Here is a 21,837-nt window from a genome sequence, read left to right as displayed (position 1 = left end):
TCATTGGTATACAAGTCAACAAATTAAGGAAAAGTAACGTACGTGCAAATTGAGCTTAAAATCACTAAAAAATGACTATTTTTTTTGAATAATGGATTTTAATAATCTTAACTATTAGCAGTTGATCGGCAAAGGTCTTAACTTCAAAAATAACCAGTGGTGGTTCCACCTTTTCATATATTGTAAACCAATCGACTTTTACTAAACCGAAAAAGATAAGAGGACAAAAAGAAATTAAGGTTGTATTAGTAAATGTCCATTAGTTTACAATATGTGAAAAGCTAGGACCACCACTGGTTATGTTTTAAGTTGGGATCGTTGCCGACCAACGACTAATAGTTTGAAATTTTGGATTATTAAAATCCATTATTCCTTTTTTTTTGAAATATGTATACATATCTTCTTAAACTAAACCACACTATTATAAAATTATTATGGGTTGTAAATAAAATATAACCCTTGTAACTATTTGGTATGATATATTAGAGTTTTTTTCTCATAGTGGTAACTATTTACTATTTTAATGTTCTTTTAAAATTGTTTATCAAAATAGTGTTCTCATTATTGTTATACTTTTTAGGATTTTTAGTTTTTTACATATATCCCTTTACTAAAAATAGTGCAGTTCGTTGATAGAAAAAAAACTAAAATAAAATATACAATTAGTTATCATTATCATTATCATTCTCCTATATATTATTATTAATTTATGAATGAAATTATATATAGTTTTTTATAGTTTTATTATTTTCATATTATAATAATTGTTATCTTCTTTACTTTTTAAGTTTGATAAGCTTAATGTTAACCGGTACTTGTATCGAAAATACAGGTTCGTTATCGGTACATGAAGGTAAAAAACAGCACAGTCTGGTACATAAAACGCCAAAAGCTGGTACCGGATTGAGTTTGATAATCTTTTAGTTCAAGAAATTTGGTACTACTACCCGTTACCGTTTGTTCATCCCTGATCACGGGTACCGAACAACGGTATCGTACAACTTTTTTTTTTAGTTTCAGGGGTAGGGATGAGTTCGGTACCAACTGATACCGAATCGGTATTGGTACCGAAAATACCGGTTACGATATCGGTATATGAAGGTAAAAACCGGTAGCGAACCAGTACCAGGAACGCCAAACGTCAGTACCGAACTGGTACTTAGGATCTTTCGGTTCAGGAAATTCGGTACCGGTACCCATTACTATTTGCTCATCTCTGACTACGGGTTTCTACCGAACAACATCATTATCATACAACTTTTTTAGTTGATTTTCTTTCGTTTATTTTTTAGTCTTTTTTCTATACTTTCTTTTTATTCTTCTCAACCATTCCATGTGCAACGCGCTCGTAGTGATTTCAAACATATATAAACACATACTAAATAACAAAACAAGTTCGCCGCAACGCGGCGACGGTTTTTATAACTAGTTCTATTAAATCAACAATCTTAGGAATAGTGTTTTCGAGGCAAAAAGATTTAAAATATATATAATAAAAGAATGAGTTAATTGCTCGGATGGTCCCTGTGGTTTCATGTTTTTTCACGTTTAGTCCCCACCTTTTGAAAATAGCATGTATGCTCCCTATGGTTTGTCATTTTGTTACTCGGATAGTCCCCCAACATTTACTCTGGGGACTACCCGAGTAACAAAATGACAACTCATAGGGAGCATACCTGCTATTTTCAAACTAACTGACATTTACTCAGGGACTATCCGAGTAACAAAATGACAAACCATAGGGAGCATACCTGCTATTTTCAAAAGGTGGGGACTAAACGTGAAAAAACTTGAAACCACAGGGACCATCCGAGCAATTAACTCTAAAAGAATAAAGATAACTGAATCGACTCGTGGAAAGGGAATGTGTCTTTTTAAAAAAAATTAATCCAACAAATAAATGAGATAATGGGGAAGCTAATGGGAAAACTAATGAAAACGCTGTTTTGGTAAATAATTTTTAACGAATACTAAAATGGGATATAGATTTTCCACCGTCACTGCTGTGGGAGAAATAAACTCTGATATATTATTAAATGATAAAGTTATAAATGCCTTACATATTTGATATAAACTAGTAGGGTGTCCGCGCGATGCGGCGGGGGCGACACTTTGCATTGTGACACTTGTTTCTAGTAGTTTTCTTATTCGTATAATATTTATGATAACATTATTGTGGTGGATATATGTCATAAGTTTACACATATGTAAAAGTTTTGTTTTTTTTATAAAAATTAATAATCAAAAGACAAAAAATAATTTTTTTTATAAAAATTAATAATCAAAAGACAAAAAAATAAAAGATAAGTTGTTATAATTGTAAAGTTTGTTTATTTTATTGGTCAAATTATAAAGTATAATTTTATTCTTTAAAGTTCATAACTTTTTCTAAATTTCCACATAGTACCCATCCAATAAACTTTAAGTTTAAAATTTTCGTTTTTATAAAAATAAAAAATAGTATTTGACTCGTAAGTAGGGCTGTAGACGAACCGAACGTTCAGCGAACAGTTCGTGAACCGTTCGGCGGAAAGTTCGTTTATGTTCGTTCGTTGAACGAACACGAACAAAAAATTTCGTTCGGTTAGCTTAGCAAACGAACATGAACACAGGTCTCGTTCGTTTGAACGCGTTCGTGAACGTTCGGTAAATATTAAACCTTTTATCTAAACATATTGAAAACTTGAAACCCCGTATTTTTCTAAGTTAGCTAAAATTTGGACAGTTTAAGACATTTTTGGGGATAATTATGTCTAACTTAGTTAAACTTTATTCATGATTTGGTGGTGTGGTGGACTTCTTGTGTTTTGATTTATCATTTGACGGTAGTATTTAACTACTTATATCTAATGTTTAAGGATAACAATGTTTTCATTTTTTTTATCTTTAAGTTAAATGTTCATTTGCGTTCATTTTTATTTGCTTGTGTTCGTTTGTGTTCGAGAGCAGTGTTCACGAACTGTTCGTGAACAATTGAATTTCCTTAACGAAATAACACGAACATAAACTTATGTTCGGTATGCGTTCGTGAACAGTTCACGGACATGCTAATTTCCTTAATGAAAGAACACGAACATGGCCTTATTCGTGTTCGTTCGGTTCGTTTACAGCGCTACTCGTAAGTACGTTTTAGAGCTTTAACTTAAATTGTTAAATTTCGGTTTTTTACAAATATAAAAATTATATTTTTATAAAATTTCAATAACTGTTTTTATAAAAAAAAAATAGGATGATAAGAGTTTATCTTTATTAACTTTATATCATATTAAGTTCAAATTTTTAGTTCCTAACTAATCTTATCTATATGAGTCTACTTTTAACTAATAATCCCTAAAAATATGCAACACAATCTACTACTATGTATCTAGTCAAATTGGTAAATAATTATTTTAGAACTGACTAATATTATCTATAACAATATAGTTGAACTTATAATTCCTAAAAATTTGCAACCAAGTTTAGAATTTATCTAGTAAAAATTGTAAATTTCTGGAGTATTTTATTTATATTACTTGTTATAAAAATGTTTATAAAATAATTAATTTTTTATTAACTTTATATCATAGTAAGTTCAGTTTTTTAGTTTAGCTTTAAAGTTTATTACTTTATTACTTTTTAATTAAGAAATACAAATTATTAGATTAATATCTAAGAATAACTGCAATATTTTATAATTTCAGCTTAACTATATCTAACTGCAATATATATGTATTGCAACTTTAGGATATTAACTTATATAAGTTCAGTTGACTTGTAAATTTAGTATATTAACTTTATTTTGAACTTTATTAGTATGGTTAATAACTGCATTATATTAACATCAAAGATAAAGTTCAAATATAAAATAAACTTTATTAATACGTTTAGGTCAAACATAACAACTGAAAAATGGAAAAAATAATATAAAAACACTTGATAGATTTCATATTAGACTGCAGGAAATCTGTTCCGCTTCTGAATTGACACTCGACGTATTTTTAATCAGGTTTTCTGGTTTGTGCTTAAATCGGCAATATCTTCTAATTCTTCTTCTTTGTCATTGTCATCAGAATCGTCAAAATTAATAATCTCACTTCATTTCCATTAATAGAATCTCTTGGATCTCTTCCTTTGAGTCTCAAACTTCCGATCCCAATGAATGACAAAAATTAAATAGAAAAGTTAAAAAAAGATTAAATAAACCTTAAAATTACATCTTCACTAAATTCTCATTGAAGATTAAACTTGTATTGACTAAACATTGCACCATAAGAAATAATATCAATATTTTTATCACCATCATCCTACAATAAAACACACATATAATAACATAACGAACATGTTAATATGAAAGATATACGTAAAAATAATACTTAAAAACCAGCAAAGCCAATACCTTAAAAGCTTGTTCGACAATTGTGTTGTATAAATTGGCATGTTCATCATGCATCTGAATCTGAAAAATCAAATAAGTTAACATTCACATAAAAGTAAATAAAAGACAAAAAATATTCACTGCTGCGATATAACAAAAATGACCTTTCGCAACAATTGAATTCAGATCTGGTCCATTTTTTTAACTTTGTTTAGCAATAGATATAGGAGTGTCCTGCTATATTTATAGTACTAACTATAGAAGTGCATTTGGGTTTAATTTTAGATTTTCCACCCCTTTATTTAGGAAGTTTGTTGTGGTTAGTTTTAAGTTTTTATAAGATATAACTAAGTATAGATATTAGGCAGTTTTAATAAAATAAAATGTGACAGAAAATATCTTCATTTTATGTTACGGTACTTTTAATCCTTTTGTTTTTGTTTGCATATATGGAGCCTATCTTTGTAGATTAGGCACATTAGATCACAAGTATTAATTACTTGTACATTAATGCATAATCGACTTGTAACTTTTAATTTGTGCGTCGATATTGAACAAGACAACTACCGAAACATCGACAAAATGTGTAGGTCGTCATGTTATCTTTGGATTTTTTTTTAAACAGTATAGTTTATAAGATATGTCAAGAATACGCAAAAAAAAAATGATAAGTTTGTTATGGATGAGTGAATTGTAACTAATTATCTATAATTTTGTTATAACCTTAGGGATTTAAGTGTAATAATTTTAGGGGCTAAAAAATGGATGAGTGAATTGTAACTAATTATCTATAATTTTGTTATAACCTTAGGGATTTAAGTGTAATAATTTTAGGGGCTAAAAAATAAATAATGTTTAAAAGACCAAACTACCTTCATTTTAGGGGTCTTTCTATAAATAAAGAGGGAGAAAAGTTCTTATTTTTTGGGTATGTTAAAATGCTCTTCCCTCCTTCATTATAATATAGGATAGATGTCTTACATATTTAATATAGGCTGGGTCTATTCGCACACGCTGTTTGTCTTTTTGCACATCCAAAGCGCCTCGCTATGGCCAAAGCGGGGCGCTTTGGCTTTGGTCAACAGACAAGGACTGACTTCTATCAGTCCTTGTCTGTTGACCAAGCCAAAGCGCCCCGCTTTGGCCATAGCGAGGCGCTTTAGATGTGCAAAAAAGACAAACAGCTTGGGTTGGGGTTTATTTGGGTTGATGTGGGTTAGTTTGGTAGGGATTTTTGGTTGAATTAGTATGGTAGAGATTTTTGTAGTAAAAAAATTTTATGTGAGATTTGCCGTTGTGAATGAGAATTTGTTTTTGAATGATTGAATGTTGCCTTTTTTGAATTAAAACGTTGTTTATTTTATTTTATTAAATTTGCCGTTATAATTACGTCGTTACGTCATTATTTTTACAGAAGGTGTATAACATAAGTTCAAGTTCAACGAGCGTTAAATAAAACGAACACGTTATTTGTTTTTGAATGATTGAATGTTGCCTTTTTTGAATTAAAACGTTGTTTATTTTATTTTATTAAATTTGCCGTTATAATTACGTCGTTACGTCATTATTTTTATAGAAGGTGTATAACATAAGTTCAACGATCGTTAAATAAAACGAACACGTTAAATAAAATATACAGAAAGCCATAAGAATTAAACGTGATGTAAATAGAAGATTAACTGCAATATATATATATATCAGTTTGTACATACAATACACAACAAAAAGGTACAACTGAGTACATAATACATAACAAAACACTAAACAAACAAACTAAATGTACTAATACTCGTGCGGTGGGGACGGTGGGAGGGGACGTGGAGGCAACGCAGCGAGCTCTCGTAGCTCAACGAGCGTCTGGACCATCCAGTCAATGAGAGCGCCCTGACGTCTGAGGCGCCGGTCGAAGTCCCGAGCCACCTCACGCGCTACCGGAGGTAGGTCAGCGTAAACGTGCTGCGGGTACTGTGGAGGCTCAGGAGCTGGCTCAACTGGTGGTACGTGGACCTCCTCGACCCGGTCCTCCTGCGCCGGATCATCCTGAGCCTGAGGCTGAGGCTGAGGCTGAGGCTGAGCCTGAGCCTGACCCTCAGGCTGATCCTCAGGCTCATCGATGCCCAGAGCCCGTCGCTGAGCCCGCCGAGCGGCCTGCTGAACAGCAGGAGGGGCTAAGATCCCAGGCCTCGCCTCAATAACAACCGGGATGACCTCCGGCAACTCCACTGGCTGAAAAATCAGCCCGTCAGCACCCCTGAACCGCAGACCGACATCAAAGGTACGGGTGATCTGCATAGCGGATACTGACGCGCGGCCCAACCTAGATGACGGGACCGGATCGGACAGCAGCGGATCTAGCTCGGGCACGATCCCTAGCGATCGTGCAATGGCGGTGATAAACGAGCCAGTGTGAAGATACCCGCGGAGCTGCCGGTGGTATGCAGTAGCAAAGTACTCTGCCAGGCTGGCTGCTAGATAGCAGGGCTGGCGGCGTAGTAGGCAGTAAAGAAAGAAAAGGTCACTAAGGTTGACCTTCTCCTTGCTGGAACCCCGCGGCACGATAGTCGACGCAATCACCTGGTGCAGGTATCGGTACAAGGGATCTACAATGGTGGTGGCCTTTTGCCAGGATTTCCCAAAGGGAACCCTGGAAATGGCCCTCCAGAAACTAATAAGCGTCTGCCTGTCCATCATCGTAACAGCCTGCGTATATAAATCAGTATCAAGCTCAGGCTCAGTGTACAAACCTGTGTGGACAGCAAACTCCCGCACACTCATCTCAAACTGCTGACCGGCCAGACGGAATGTAACCTCGTGTACCGGAAATAAAGGGTCCTCCACGTAATCCGCCGGATGCGGCGCGTATGTAAACGTAGAGCAAAACTCGTACGTAAGCTCAGGGTACGAGTCCTCCATCGCTAACTCAAATAGGCGCGACCAGGGAGTATCTAGCCCAACTATGTCACGCGCCCGCTCGATCTCCCCCACGGTAGATAGCAGCTCCCAGTCTATGCCTACGTGCTCCCCAATCGCTATGGTGCGCAACCTAGCGCATCTCCCCCTCGCCCGCGACCCCACCGGAAACTGAAGATACGGACATGCCGGCTCCTCCTCGTCCCCCACCAATCCCTCATCAATATGCTCAATCTCCTCATCGGATAAATCCATCCCTGCACGTTGATCAATTAAACAAATATTAATAATTAAACAAATAATAAATAAACAAATAATAATAAAATAATAATTATTAAACAAATAATAATTAAATAATAATAAATAAACAAATAATAATTATTAAACAAATAATAATTAAATAATAATAATTAAACAAATAATAATAATTAAACAAATAATAATTAAATAATAATAAATAAACAAATAATTATTAAACAAATATTAATAAACTAATAATAAATAAACAAATAATAATTATTAAACAAATAATAATTAAATAATAATAAATAAACAAATAATAATTATTAAACAAATAATAATTAAATAATAATAATTAAACAAATAATAATAATTAAACAAATAATTATTAAAATTAATAAACTAATAATAATAATTAAACAGATTATTTAATAAAACAAATTAAAAAAAAAAATCAACATGAACCAAAGCGCCCCGCTATGGCCTCGGCGCGGCGCTTTGGTTCTTCATTCTGAAGAACAGAAGCCAAAATGGCAGCGGATCAACCTCAAAACAACAACAATCAAGCCATAAAATTGAATGAAATGATACACGAAAGATTAAGGGCTTTAGATCTAACCTTTATGCGGCTGAAAAGATCGGAAAATCAACGAAAATGGCTCGAGTGTGTGTAAATCGCACTATATGTGTGTTTTTTGTTGTTTGGGTGAAGTGAGGGGGAAGATGCCCCGCTTCAGGGTATAACGAAGGACCAAAGCGCCCCGCTATGGCCATAGCGCGACGCTTTGGTCCCAAAACGCTGCGTTATGGGCATAGCGGGGCGTTTTGGTGTTTTTTTAAATTTTTTAAAATTGTATTTAATTAACAAACGGACCAATAAATAGTCTAAATTTGCCGTTTTTTCTTTTATACATCATTTTTTAATATATATGGACTATACGACAAGTTTCGGATCAAATCGGTTACGTGTGATGTCTTATTCCGTTATCTCGTGTCATTTAGGTTTGAAATCACAAGTACTCCTGTGAGAAGTGTTATGTGTAACAGCCGCCTACCGTACATGAACATGACTTATTTTTTCATTAATTGCAGTATTATGATGTATATTGTCATTTCGGGTCGTACAAGTGCGTATTGAATCCGATTGGGTCGTGTCGGTGACATTCGGTTTTTAACGTGATGTAACGCGTATATTGAACAAACACAAACGTGGTTATTATTAAACACATTTAAGATACACAAACACAAACGTGATTATTATTAAACACATTTAAGATACATCGTGAACATATGGGATTGCATTAAGGTCGGGGGCACGATACGTAAGCATTTCATACGTGTCGATCTGATCCCTGTATAATGTATGCTAGCCTGCTGCGCGCTCTGTTCTGTTCGATGTCCAGAGTAGGTTTGGGGGAGGCATTGGATAACAACCTTCAAGCTCTACATGTATGAAATGCCCCTTGTCGACGAACACAACCGCAACTACCAGGTGAGGTTCCTCAGCTTCGTTTGGGCCGCCCAGCATAGGGAAAATTGTATCGCTCCCACGAATGTCGAAGGTGTGAACAATCACACCGTATCGTTGGGCAATAAGAAACCCCGTCTCAGGCATCGACATGTAATTTTCGATACCTGCTCGTCCCACCCCCTGAAAATCGATCCGTTTAACCAGCGCATCATAATGTCCTACATTTTCCGGATCGAAAACCTGCCTCCAAAGCGATTCGTGCATACATAACTCCTTTAGAAGCTGTTCCCGGATCTTCAAATATGAATTTTGTTTCAATCCTAACCCAACAGCCACCGATCTAAATCCACAATGACCATCTGGTTTCACGTCCTTTATTTTAATGATGTATGGATGGATCACGTTGGGAATCTGAGATGCGTAGTTGCGGATCGCTATATCCGTCTTAGGACCGAGCTTGATATTCGGGAAATCAGGGTGTAGGTTGAGCGGTTTGGTATTCTTTCCTCTGCAAGAATCTTCGGCTGATATGTACGAGCTGTGACGGGGAAGATCGTCTGAGGCATCGACCCAAGTTTCTTCTGACGGATTGTAAGAGCTTTGTCTAGCAGCTTCAACCTTTCTTTCTTCCTGCCTTTTCAATGTTGGTCGACCACGAGTTTTCTTCAGAACAGCAGGAGGTTTTTTGTTACTGTTCCCTGGATTGAGGATTTGCTGAAACTTTTCAAAGAAGCTCCTTTTCACTTGAGGGGGTGTTGGATCGATCTGTTTTTTCAATTTTTCAAATTCCGCGTCTACATCAATATCCTCTATTTTATTCCTTGCAGGCTTGAAGTCAAGCTTCTTCCAAAACACGTCTATGTGTGTGATCCGGATTTGCTGACCTGTGGATGAAAACAAATTAGGTGGCAAAATCATAACGAGAAAGTTCAAAAATAATAATTACCTTTATTTTCCAACTTTTCCAAACGACAGGCACATGGCAAACCACAGCTGGTAAAAAGTTGGCAACCACAGCTTGCACCGTAGGCTCTCAACCCGTCTTCCTTACGCTTTAGTTCCATACTCAAAAGCTCAATCGCATATATTGAAACCTTTCTGAGAATATATGCAAGCATGGGCTGCTTCTTGTGGTGCGTCATCACTTTTCGGAGGCTTGTTTCAAAGGTACTTCTAATCTCGGCGTATTGTTTAGCAACAACATGATCAACATACAGTACAAGTTTATCCAGTGTGTTGCGATGACTTGGAAAGTGACTTTTTAATGTTGCATGCATGCTCTCAACCCTGTTGGTCGTAGTCTGGCGAAAGTTGATAGTTTGGTTAATCCAGCAAGATACAAACTTTTCACGGTACGGATCCAACCAGGATTTCTTCATATAATCATAAACCTCTAAAATTAAAAAACGTAAATAGTCAGTTTTTGTTATTATATAAAATTTGAACATAATTATGTAAGAAATACTCACGTTCACGGTCAGCTTCTTTCAGCTGTGCTTCAAAGTTTTCCAAGTTATACATGTATATTTCCTCGGTCGTGGACTCGCACAATGTCCAAAATGTACGTACGAATTCTTTCCACTCCTTGTCAAAGAATTTCTTCTTGCTGTTCTTATTAATATTTTGTTGAATATGGAACCGACAAAGATACTTATGCGTTTTTGGAAAAACTTGTTCACACGCGTTCATTAGCGCAAAATCCCTGTCTGTTAAAATCACGCGCGGTTCCATACATCCTGCCAGCATAGACTTGATCCTCTGCAACACCCATAGGTAGTTCTCTGACTTCTCGGCGGAAATTACAGCACAAGCAGCCGTAAACGATTTGTTTGTCGACGTCATGCCTACGACCTGAACAAATGGCAGGTTGTACATGTTCGTTTTGTATGTGGCGTCAATCATTAGCACATGCGGGAAGGCACACCACATAGTGAATGATTTTTCGTGAACAAAGAAGACGTCTTCAACTTCGTTCGATATCTCATTCGTGCGCATGTAATAAGTGTAATTTTTTTCGATAAGAATGTTTTCAAGTTTTTGCATCGGAGACTTACCGACATTTTTTTCGGCGTTGATCTTCTGAACAGCGTTGTGTATATCTTTCGGAATAAGCTTTCTAGCCGGATTGTTTTTTGTCAGCGTTCGCCAAATACTTTGGTTGCGAATATCTTGCTCTGCCAACTCCTTAACCAGTTTTTTGTCCTCCGAAGAAAGCCTTCTCGCATACGCGTGACCCTCGAAGTTTTCAATAGGAGTGTGGTTATGCTTCGCCTTCGTCACCTCGATCCTCCAAACACTTCCGGATGATTCCGAAAACCCGATCATCTCGAACGGGCAGCCTATTTTCTTGCTACCCGTTTTCCTCTGTGTAGCTACACTCTTATGCTCCCCACCAAAAGTACATTGAAACCAAATCTTGTAATTCTCTCCTCTTTTATTCGGCCTCTTAGTCACAATGAGGTAACCATTGTCTTTTGCCGTGTCTTGTACCCAACGCACCAACTCTTTACGTGACGAAAAGGTCTGCGTTGTATCAAACGAAAATGTAACCGGGTAACAACCTTCCTCGTCAACAGACACATCCTCCGGCTCACCATCGTCACCGAGATTCGAATAGACTTGATGTTCAAAGCTCTGTTCACAACCGTAACTCTGGTTTGGATAACACTCCTGCTGTACAAAGCTTTGCTCGCCACCGTAACCGAAATTCGAATAACCTTGTTGACAACCGTAACTTTCGTTTGGATAACACTCTTGCTGTACAAAGCTATACTCGCCACCGTAACCGAAATTCGAATAACCTTGTTGTGCGTAAGGGTCCTCCACAGGGGTATTCAAATCCAGCTGCACCGTGTTATCACGATAACGAATGCCAGATACAACCTCTGTCTCCCTCAAGTTGGACGACACCGGTTTCTCAAACGAGTCAGAAATAGCGGTCCCCTCGTAAGAATCAGGAACAACCGACTCGTCAGAATAATCACCGAAAAGATAGTTACTGAACCACGACATCGTTTTTTCAAAAAATTTAACTAATAGAGCAAAGAAGATCGACAGAAAACAATTCGAGTGATGAATCTGTTGTCTGGCCAGTGATTTAAAGCCAGAATTTGGGATCGAAGCGCCGCGCTATGGCCAAAGCGCGGCGCTTAGGGTTCACGGGACGACTGAAACCTAGGAAGCTTTATGTCTGTCAGTCTGTCACTCAGTCAGTCATTCGAAACCTCGTATCACCTTTTGTCGCCCTAAGCGCCGCGCTATGGCCAAAGCGGAGCGTTTAGGGGTGTGAAAATTATTTTGGCTGTGTGTGATTAGCATGATCCTTAATATATTACAAATGTCTTACATATTTGATACATCTTATGAGTATTATTTTTTCTCTTTAATGATAACTCTTCTAACTATTTGGTAATGATATATTACAAGTATAATATTTCACTTTAGTTGATAATATTTGTAATGATAGGTGGGTTGATTCTAATATTTCACTTTAGTTGACTCATTATTTGTTGTCTCGTGCACACATTCAACACCCCACGGCCCCACATGCATACATACAGTATAGACTAGCTAGATAAGGTGAATACTTTAGCTTTTAGTTAATCACCACTTTCTAATACATATTAGTTTGTTAACAATAAACTAATTTGAAAAAGTCATAGTCTGTAATGCAACAGGTAAACTAATTTGAAAAAGTCATAGTTTGTAATGCAATAGGTAAAGAGACAAGAGAGCTATTACCACTAGGGTTGTAAACGGACCGAATAAATACGAACAATTTATTAAGGATATAATGTGTTCACGAACAATTTATGAACACTTACCTATCAAGATTTTCTGTTCGTGTTCGTTCATTAAGGGGTTGTTTGTTTACCTTTTAATGTGGCTCTTAATGGTTCAGACCTCTTACTGGTTCAACACTTAATGGTTCAGACTGTTTGTTTCACAAACAGATGTCTGAATGGTTCAGACATTTGCCTCTGAATGGTTAAACATTATACAGAGTCTGAATGGTTAAGACCTCTAATCTGAATTGGTCAGACATTTGCATTTGAACGGTTAAGCTTTATACAGGTTCTTAATGGTTCAGACATCTTACTGATTCAACACTTAATGGTTCAGACCTCTTACCTTTTACTGGTTCAGTACTTAACCATTCAGATGTTGCCAAACAGTTCCTAAGGAAAGGAACATGTTCACGAACATAGATAAAATCGGCGAAGACGACAGTGGCTAGAGGTGGATGGTGAGAGGGAGCGACGTTAGACCATGAAGCCCTAATCGTTTAACAAAGGTCAATAGTATCTTTCGATGTTAATAATGAGAAGGAAAGTGGAGCGGTGCATAAATAAGGTGGAGATAGAGTTTCCTATTTAATTTGTTTGGGTAATGAGATAAATAAGAATTAAAGAATATCAAAAGTTTAGATAAAATACATAAACGCTAAAAAATCTTTAATGAACAACATAAAGAAATGAACATGAACGAATGTTCACAAACACATTACCGAACGTTCACGAACGTAATTGAACGAACGAGAAACCTGTTCGTGTTCGTTCATTTAACTAACCGAACAGAATTTCTTGTCCCTGTTTGTTCACTGATTAAACGAACGAACGTAAACGAACTTCCCACCAAACGGTTCATAAACTGTTCACTAAACGTTCAGTTCGTTTACAGCCCTAATCACCACATAAACATAAGGATACATTGTAGTTGTTAAAGGTGAATGATATTACCAATGGATTCTTTCAATCGATAGTTTTCTTCAATATTCATTTTTCATTCCTTATATTGGTAGAGGTGTTGTTTACAATGTCTTTCTCTAATATGGTATATGTTACATATAGATTCTCCTATATCGGTAGAGACCACCACTTTTTTCTCTAGTCAATGTAGAGATCAACTTTGTGGCTTCTCCCAAATTTTGGTAACGATCATCATGCTTGCCTCTAATGAATTTGGATATCAAATGTCCAAGTTCTCACTGATTTTAATAGGGGCTACCGCTTAGAGATACAAATAAGTGTTTTAAGAAATATTACAATTTGACTCATAACAACATTTTCTCTTGTTATTTAATGATCTCGCTTATATGAAAGTTTTAAATATTATGTTTGTAAGAGGTGGGTCCTAGTGCGAGTGGAAAGGGTGACCAAACCTCACACAATTAGTACAGATTCTACAATGTAGTAAGTGAGTTAAGGTTTAAGCGAGTTAAGTTAATCTTCTCAAACAAGATCTGTAACACTCCGAAAATATAAATCCTTATATTAGAAAATTCAAAGAGTAAATAAACAAGAACTAGTTAACTAGGAAAAATCTAACCTAGTTAAATACAAGGCTAACAACAACTTGAATAGGGTTAAATAACCAAAACTAAGTGTTAAACAAAAGTGGAGGGACCAAAATTGTTAAAAATGAAACTTGTATTACTAATAGTAACAAAATCAAAACCAAACACCCCATTTGGGGGTCCTGGTCGATCAAAGAACAAGCAGGGGCGACATCCCCCATTTCCAAACCCTAACTTCAAGCAAATCTCTAAATTGAAGCCTCAAATCAGCCCTAAATCAAGTCTTGAACACGAATTAGTGATCCTCATCGCAAGAGGATTAAGAGGTATGTAAAATTTGATGAGAATTCTCTACTTGAAATCCTCATGAATTTAAGCAATCTGAAATTTGTTGATGCATGATAGTAATTTAGTTAGATTAATGATGATATAGTGTCTAGGAGTAAAACCTAGACAACTACATGTGAATTTATGCCCAAATTCAGGAAATTCCATGAATCCATGGAAGCTAGGTTATGGGTTTTATAAGATGATGATGAACACTAGGATTTGAATGATAATTCTAGTATAAATTTCATTATAGGAGGTAATTCCTGTGATATTGATGCTAAGATGTGTGCAAGGTTTACTAATTAAAGTGAAATTTGAGGTTTAATTGCAAGTCATGAACTTGGAAATGATGGTAGGAAAATCTGACCCGTTAGGTGTTTGTTGAAATGCCTAAGTGAGGGTTTTTATGCTAAATTTGATGAAAACGCAGAATTTGACCATGTCTTATAAATGATGTGATTATGGTCGTGAAAAGAATTCTAAACAAGTTAAAAACTGAATTTATTAGGCAAAGAGTCCGGATCATCAAGCGGACAAGCCGGAGGGAATTCACGGGGAAAAGGAGCGCTTTAAAGGTATGAAATTTATCGTTTCATTACATCATATTTATTATTAAGTTTCATCTCATTATTCAAACACGATGATCGAGAGTTACCCTTATGGTATGAACTCGGCTAAAGTCTTAAACAAGTAATAAACATGGAAATTGGGCGTCCGTAAGGTGCCTTATTTAGTACCCAAACGGGTCAAAACAAGTTTTGGTGTTTAGCATAAAGTTAGATATCATTATAAAGCACGGTTATAATTATTGTATAAGTTGTAAGTTGGATGCGCTAAACTTGTTGCGAAGATTTAACTCTTCATACAGGAGTTAAGGATCCGAATTTGGTAAGCATGTTTAAGTTGTAAAGTTGATAAACATGAATTCCTGAACTGGCAGCTGATGCACGGTCATGCACCCAACGGCACGACCGTGCAGTCCCTACGACGTGGGTGCACTGGCAGTGCACCAGCCAGTGCACTGGTTTACTCGGAAACGCACGACCGTGCGATTAGGTGCACGACCGTGCGCCACCTTGCGTCGGCCAGCTTCGCGTAGGCAGTAAAATAAGGCGTCGGGTGAAATGGGTAAATGCAAGGGGCGTCGGCGACGGCCCCTAGAAATGTCGATTTGCTGCAGAATCGTATTCATAGTCCGAAAACGCTAAAACTTGCGTAACTTTTAAACCGTTTACCCGTTTAACCTCCCGTTTCTTCCTACTTGCTTGTAATTTCATAATTCTCGATTTCTCTAGGTGGTTTTAACACACCTTTTCATTTATTTCATTGGTTAAGAACCATGATACTAACATTGGGTTAAAATGCTCAGTTTTTCAGGTTTTCTAGCAGAAGGGTGATGATCAGGCATATGAATCCGAACCGAACACTTTAACAAACGCTTCCGCACATGATCTTTTGTTTTAAAAACTATGTAAACAATTGTAGTTATCGTTTGATTATGATTTCGTAAGAACAATACATGTATGTTGTGTCTAGTTATGATCTAGAATATTAAAAGATTTTGTAAACTCTAAATTTTTGGCATCAAATGTAAGGTTCTATGTTATTAAATCTAGTACTTTAAACTGGGTGTAACAAGACCGCTAGGACCGAAGACATCATCAATGAAGTTAAGTCGATGGGGGTATTTTTAGTTTAATAGTAGATCTAATTTGACTAGTATATCATGGGAAAACTGGTGTAAATATGTAATTATGTAATTTGCTGTTTTGTGGTCGCCCGGGTATCGGGTTTGGCGTGATTTTAATGAAGTTCACCTTTAAAAAAAAAACGGTTTAAGACTATCCAAACTATACATTTGTTGACTCTTGACTAAATGGACACTCAATGGCGGAACTAGAAGAAAAATTTAGGGGTATCCCAATTTTTTTCCTATGGTCGTCGACTTGTCCCTCATAATTCAGGAGCCCTGTACAACTAGTAAAAATATGCCCTTAAATATTTCTTTTATCTAGGCCATCCTTAAGAATGAATTAACTTGGATTTTAATCAATTGATGGAAACGACTGCCTAGACTAGATTCCTGGATTATTATAGTAATGACTTATTATGTTTATTAATTATTATGAAACCGGGATCTTTATATTCTAAACCTATCGAGACATCGAACTAGACTCTCGACCCTTCTCAAGGAGACACTTATGGAACTCAAATAGGTTGTTATGATTACCGGTTTATTAGACTCATTCATAGGTTATCTAGGTTTACAAAAGTACCCTAATACGATTCACTTCCTCACGGGTTATAGACCTAGGATAAGTTTGGAATTTAAGTTTAACTTGTTAGACAACTATCACTAAGGAAACTAGTTGAGACTCCTCACGAAGACCCTACCTAGCAATTTAATGATGAAGACCTAACAATAATTTCACACCTCAAAGCTATTGAAATTAATAGAACACTTTAATTTATTAAATTACCAATTATTACTTTTAAGGTGTATTGACCAATTAACCCTAAAGATTATAAAATTAATTTATAACCTAGAACGAATCTATTCAGTGATATAGACACTCACCAAAATTCATACGAAGTAACAAAAAATAATAAAACAATTTAAAGCATGCATATACATTAAACCAATAAACTAAACCAACTACTTTTATAAAAATCCATAAATAATTAAATAAACATAATAAAAATCAAAACTTTATAAATCTATCATCCAAGTCTAGGCAGTAAAGATTTTTAGCCAAGAATCAACGTCAAGAAAAATAAACAAGTCTCAAATAAATAATAAATCATGTTTATGAGTTCGACTAAGATAAATATATAAAAACTAAACAAACTCATTTACAAACTAATCTGGTTATTGATCTCAAACTTGAAACTTGAAGCAATACCTTCTTCTCTATATTCCCTCAACAATATTAATAATATATATTGCTATCTGTATTATTAATATTGTTTATCTTTTTTTTTCGTCAGATGATGATGGTGATATTGGCGAATGACCTCTATCTCAAGTGGTAGGAGGACTTGAGTTATCTTTAAAGACTAAGGTTCAATTCTTATTTGGTGCAAAAAAGAGTGGGCATTGGTGGACAATGATAGGACCAGGGAAACCTAGGTTCGATCCTTGAGCTAAACGAGTTTTACCGGTAATTTACCGTCGTGCCTAAGGACGGGTGGGTTACTGGGTTTTACCCGGAATTGGTGGTGGACGACTCGGGTTACTTTCGAAGCACTCCGTTTATTCAATGGTGTCTCGAAAATGCTCAGGATTGATTTGTTAGCCGTAAAAAAAAAAAGATAGATGGTGATATTGGCAGCCGCCAAAGAATAATAATTAATATGTATGGCAGCCGCTTTTTTGTCCAAATCCCTTCTTCCAAGGAAGTGGCGTCCAGAATAATGAATCCCAATAGTAGCCGGCTCTTTTTAATAATAATAATAATAATAATAATAATAATAATAATAATAATAATAATAATAATAATAATAATAATAATAATAATAATAATAATAATAATAATAATAATAATAATAATAATAATATATCAATTGGTAGCCTCTTTCGTTTCATCTGATGTATATATTCCTCCATAAATATTGTAATTTGAATCAAATTCCAATTTCATCTGATGTGCATACATTATTTTTCCAAAGAAATAAAAAAAAGTTATATGTATTTTATATTATATACAAGTAAAAAAAAGTATTAAACATTCACTCATAGAGGGCATTCACACCCATGACCCAACACCCTGCTATAGAAAGGAGCTCCACTGCACACAAACACCAATCAAAATGGCACCAATTGACACTCCATTAACATTTACCGTGCGGCGACGTGAACCGGAGCTCATTGCTCCAGCTAAGCTCACGCCGCGGGAACTGAAGCCTTTATCCGACATTGACGACCAAGAGGGCCTTCGGTTTCAAATCCCGGTTATTCAATTCTATCGCAACGACCCAAAAATGAAGAATAAGAATCCGGTTAGTGTGATCAGGGAGGCGTTGGCAAGGGTGCTTGTGTTCTACTATCCGTTTGCTGGCCGGCTTAAAGAAGGCCCGGCCAGGAAACTGATGGTTGATTGTACGGGTGAGGGTGTGTTGTTTATTGAGGCGGAAGCTGATGTGACGTTGAAGCAGTTTGGAGACGCGCTTCATCCACCGTTTCCTTGTTTGGAAGAACTCCTTTATGATGTTCCGGGATCCGGAGGGATTCTCGACTCGCCATTGCTACTTATTCAGGTAAAATTTAAGTAGATAAAAATAGACGTTTTTGTAGTTTTCTCGGTTTACCGATTCAACCGATCAAGTCGGTCTCATCTGAAAAGAAAAGGAAGGCAATAATGTTGTTTCCACTTGGTTTTCGTTCCGACTTTTTAATTTTAATGGTTAGCTCAAAACCGGGGTTCTAATTTAATTGGTATGTCTCGTCCTATTCACAAAATTAGAATTAGAATATAACAATTCAATCATTAATATGCAAAGAAGACAAAAAGGGAAACATTAATGTTTTAAGAAAGTTGGTTTGAGTGTTGCTCTCAGGACTGAGGGTATGGGGTGCCACCTTTGCCCAACACTATGGGTTTTACGGTGGGACGCGATGGCAATCAAACCCGAACCCGATGGGAAAACCCGAATCCCGACACATTTGGAACGGGTTTGGGGTCGGTTAATCGGGTTTGGGAATAATTTTTATTTTTTTCGCGGGTTTGGGACGAGTTTGGGATTTAGTTATATACCCGTTTACCCGACCCAATTACCCGATAAAGTGTACCCGTTTACTCGATTGTATACCCGATATAATTTCTTTTTTATATTATTAATATGTATATATATGATACATCCATTTTTTACACATATAAGTATTATATTCCGTGTACATTGTAGTTATTTGATATATATTTTTATAATAACAATACAAAATGTAACCGGTTAGTAGTTACCCGATAGATACCCAATGGGTTTTGAGATGAGTATACCCAATGAGTGATCTTTTTAAATTAACGGGTATACCCGATACCCAATGGGTATTTACCCGCTAGAAACCCGACGGGTTTTGGGACGGGTTTGGGACAAGCTTATCTAATCGGGTTTGGGTTTGGGATTACCTAAACCCGTCCCAAACCCGACCCATTGCCATCCCTAGGGATGCTATAGGGTGCTTGCCAACATGGTAACGACGAAGAAGGAGATGTTCAGGTGGGGCCCACATGATTTAACCCTATTAAATCTTTTTTTTAATTTTGTTTAATATGTGGCTTTATCCCACACCCTGCAAGTTAGGGGGAGGGGGGGGAGGGAGCGTGATAAAGCCCCCTGACTGACGTGGATCCTACGTGATGCTAACGTTTCCTGATAAAGCCCCTAATGGCTCTGTTCCACACCCCATAGCCTCATATTCATTTATTTTTGATCAGATATATCTTTATTTCACAAGACATTTTGAAGATGATATTTGTTTGATCAAAGCAAGTTTTGATCAACTAATTTAAATGTGGAAGTTATAAGAAATTTAAATTTTTGTTTACGTGAAATTAGTCAACTTAAAGATTTATTTAATACATGAAATAATTAAGTTTAATATATATTATTTTTGAACATCTGTTACGTTTATCCTTAAGATTATTAAAATATATTTAAAAAAAAACTATATTGTTTATTTTACTCTCTTATAATATTGATGGGTTTGCTAATTAAGTTATGTTAATTAATAGGTGACACGATTATTATGCGGGGGTTTTATCTTTGCTCTACGACTAAACCACACTATGAGTGACGGACCAGGGCTCGTTCAATTCATGACAGCACTTGGTGAAATGGCTAAAGGTGCATTGAAACCTTCAATTTTGCCGGTGTGGCAAAGGGAGTTACTTTTTGCACGAGACCCACCACGTATAACATGCACTCATCATGAGTATGACAAAGTGGAAGACACTAAGGGTACTATAATCCCAGTAGATGACATGGCACATAAATCCTTTTTCTTTGGACCTACTGAGGTCTCAGCATTACGTAGATTTGTTCCACCATACCTTAAAAACTGCTCCACGTATGAGGTGCTAACAGCCTGCCTCTGGCGTTGTCGTACCATCGCGCTCCAACCTGATCCTGAAGAAGAAATGCGCATCATTTGCGTCATTAACGCGCGTGCCAAGTTCAATCCTCCTCTTCCGGTTGGATATTACGGAAATAGGTTCGCCTTCCCGGTTGCCATTTCCAAAGCTAAAGATCTTGCCACCAAACCGTTGTCCCACGCGTTGGAGCTTGTGATGAAGGCTAAATCAGATGTCAATGAAGAGTACATGAGATCTATAGCCGATCTAATGGTAATCGAGGGGCGGCCCCACTTTACAGTGGTTCGAAGCTACCTAGTCTCAGATGTGATTCGAGCTGGATTCGATGTGGTTGACTTTGGGTGGGGGAAGGCAGCTTATGGTGGACCCGCCAAAGGCGGAGTAGGTGCTATCCCAGGTGGTGCTAGTTGCTATATACCTTTTACAAACCATAAGGGCGAGTCTGGGATCGTGGTACCCATATGTTTGCCAAACGCGTCGATGGATACCTTTGTCAAAGAGCTAAGCAACATTTTGGCAAAAGACAACAACGATCAAGTACTACGAGATAACACTTTACACGTTCTTTCTCAGCTATAAATATATTTCAGTATGTGACTCTATGATGGTGTATCATGTGTAATATTTAGTGGTTGTATGTCTATTACTCTGTTACTATTATAATTTTTAGATATACTCATCATATGTTAGTAACAAATGTAGTTTGAATTATTAATTATTACATATATCAATTTATAACATCATATTGCGCCAGGATAGTTTTCGGTTTTGCTTTTGCTTTTGCCACACTTCAATGCTTCATAACAGCTCAAGTCCAACACACACATCCACACCTCAGTAACAAAGAGAGCGTTGGGAGAGAGAGAGAGCCGATGAGAGGACGAAGGGCATCCGGTAAGGATCCGGTGAGTACACCGACGCCTCAGTGGTACCAATATAAGACTTAGATTATGGCGGTGATCTCGATTGTCCGATCGTGCATCGGTGGTGGTTCTGTCAGGACGATACACGGTGGTGAGCTTATTGGCCGGAAAAGGGAACTACGGTGACAGGGCCTCACTTCTCTTGCTCTCTCTGGATAACAAAAACGGGTTCCAGTCACATCAATTTGATAATATTGGGGCGTGCAAGAAGAAAATTAAAGATA

The 21,837-nt window shown here is 36.6% G+C and overlaps 1 protein-coding gene and 1 long non-coding RNA gene across 2 annotated transcripts; both read left to right on the top strand.

Moving 5' to 3' along the window:
- Nucleotides 1–14,454: 14,454 nt before the first annotated feature.
- LOC110940408 lies at nucleotides 14,455–16,206 on the top strand. Its single transcript, XR_002593125.2, has 3 exons — nucleotides 14,455–14,597; nucleotides 15,110–15,176; nucleotides 15,971–16,206. It is a non-coding gene; the product is annotated as an uncharacterized LOC110940408 (long non-coding RNA).
- A 2,042-nt stretch (nucleotides 16,207–18,248) lies between these two features.
- On the top strand, nucleotides 18,249–21,369 carry LOC110881058 (benzyl alcohol O-benzoyltransferase). Its single transcript, XM_022129438.2, has 2 exons — nucleotides 18,249–18,858; nucleotides 20,331–21,369. The coding sequence occupies exons 1-2, from the start codon at nucleotides 18,412–18,414 to the stop codon at nucleotides 21,267–21,269; spliced, it is 1,386 nt and encodes a 461-aa protein (XP_021985130.1). The 5' UTR covers nucleotides 18,249–18,411; the 3' UTR covers nucleotides 21,270–21,369.
- The last annotated feature ends 468 nt before the right edge of the window (nucleotides 21,370–21,837 follow it).

The sequence above is a fragment of the Helianthus annuus genome, chromosome 1 (assembly GCF_002127325.2).
Source record: "Helianthus annuus cultivar XRQ/B chromosome 1, HanXRQr2.0-SUNRISE, whole genome shotgun sequence".
NCBI lineage: Eukaryota > Viridiplantae > Streptophyta > Magnoliopsida > Asterales > Asteraceae > Helianthus > Helianthus annuus.
Note: the sequence above shows the minus strand (reverse complement) of the source record. Positions and strands in the feature narration are given on the sequence as shown.